This window comes from Gracilinanus agilis, chromosome 1 (assembly GCF_016433145.1).
Source record: "Gracilinanus agilis isolate LMUSP501 chromosome 1, AgileGrace, whole genome shotgun sequence".
NCBI lineage: Eukaryota > Metazoa > Chordata > Mammalia > Didelphimorphia > Didelphidae > Gracilinanus > Gracilinanus agilis.
The window spans coordinates 27,903,061-27,904,457 of NC_058130.1; the positions used below are offsets into that span (position 1 = coordinate 27,903,061).

Here is a 1,397-nt window from a genome sequence, read left to right on the forward strand (position 1 = left end):
TCCCGGAAGTGACTTTGGTAAATTCACTTGAACTCAGTGGGTTTCTGGGGATCTCAGGATTCAGAGATACTAAGTCGTCATCTCCACCTTACAGATGGGGAAACTGAGGCCCAGAGTAGTAGGTCAGGCAGGACCCCACGTCCCCAGGGACCCTCCAACCAGCCCTTAATCTAGTGGAAACCAAGAGCCTAGCCAAGATTCGCATCCCCCCAGGCACTCCAGCTAAGAATCAAAGTATTTCTTTAGGCTTTTCCTAATAAAATTGGGCAGCACCCCCAACGCCCTAGAGCACTTCTGATTCGAGCCTTCTTGTCTCCGTAGTGCTTCCCGAGGCCCGCCAATCCCAGCCAGCCTGTCCGCGGAGGAAGAGGGGGAGATGAGCCGCGCGTGCAGGCCCGCGCCCCCCCGGCCCGGAAGGGGTTAAGCGCTGTTGGGGAGGTAGGTAGCCGGCTTGGCGTCTCCCGGTGCCAGTGCACATACAAAGACACAATCTAACGTTTCTCCGACTCTCCCGCATGTGACCGGCAGACGCGCAGGCATGCACCTAGGGTCGCCTCGGGATTTTCGCCTCCCGGCCCACCTCGGGCAGTCCCTCCCGGCGGGCGCCCCGAGTGAGTTGTTGGGGCTTCCCCATTCACGCGTTTGACAGCTGGGACGGCCGCTGGCCAGGCTGGACTCGCGCTGTCGGCCGCTCTGAGCTGCCGGACTGCGACCCCCCGCCGGGCCTCCTCCCCTCCCCCCTCCCCCTCTGGCCAGGCCGGGTTTAAAGGGCCGGAGCGGCACGCGCGGGGGTGACCCCGTGGCCGGCCGGGCGGGGGCGGAGGGATGGCCCCGTTGTGCCTTGCTGCCCGACTTCAGCCTCCACTCCCGGGGCTTGACGTGCAAACTTCGCCCGAGCGGAGCGGGGCGGGGAGGGGAGGCGGCGGCGGCGGGTGGCGCCTCTGCTTAAGGGAGCCAGCAGCGGGCGAGCGGGCGGACGGGCGGCCGGCTCTCCCTCCAGACCGACGGGAGGCAGGGCCCGGGGCCCAGTCCGGGGATGAGCGCCACAGCCGCCAGGCAAGCTCCCGGGGAGGGCGCGGGCGGGTGGTAGGGTCGCCTCGGGGCCAGCGAAGACGGGGCGGGGGCGGGCGACAGCCGAGCCCCAAGGGGTGCAGAGGTGGGCGGCCCAGTCCCGGCGGCCGCTCCGCGGGCAGGTTGATCCGAAACTGAAAGCAAACGCCGGGCGGGGGCGGCGACGGCGGGGCGCGGGAGCGGGCGTGGGGGAGGGCCGCCCGGCCCGGACTTTGTGCCCCGCTCGCTTCCCGCCTCTGTTGCCGCCCCTGGGGGCTCAAGGAGGGGCGGGCGAGCGGCCCTCGGGGGCAGCTGTCAGCACGCCCCTGCTGGCCCGGGCCGCGCAC

The 1,397-nt window shown here is 69.4% G+C and overlaps 1 protein-coding gene across 1 annotated transcript in view; it reads left to right on the forward strand.

The window, feature by feature from the left end:
• The first annotated feature begins 538 nt into the window (after nucleotides 1-538).
• Nucleotides 539-1,397, forward strand: part of ATXN7 (ataxin 7) — a 62,317-nt gene continuing 61,458 nt past the window's right edge. The window contains exon 1 of the mRNA XM_044675713.1: nucleotides 539-611. Coding sequence (XP_044531648.1) covers nucleotides 539-611 — 73 coding nt within the window. The remainder of the gene's footprint in view (nucleotides 612-1,397) is intronic.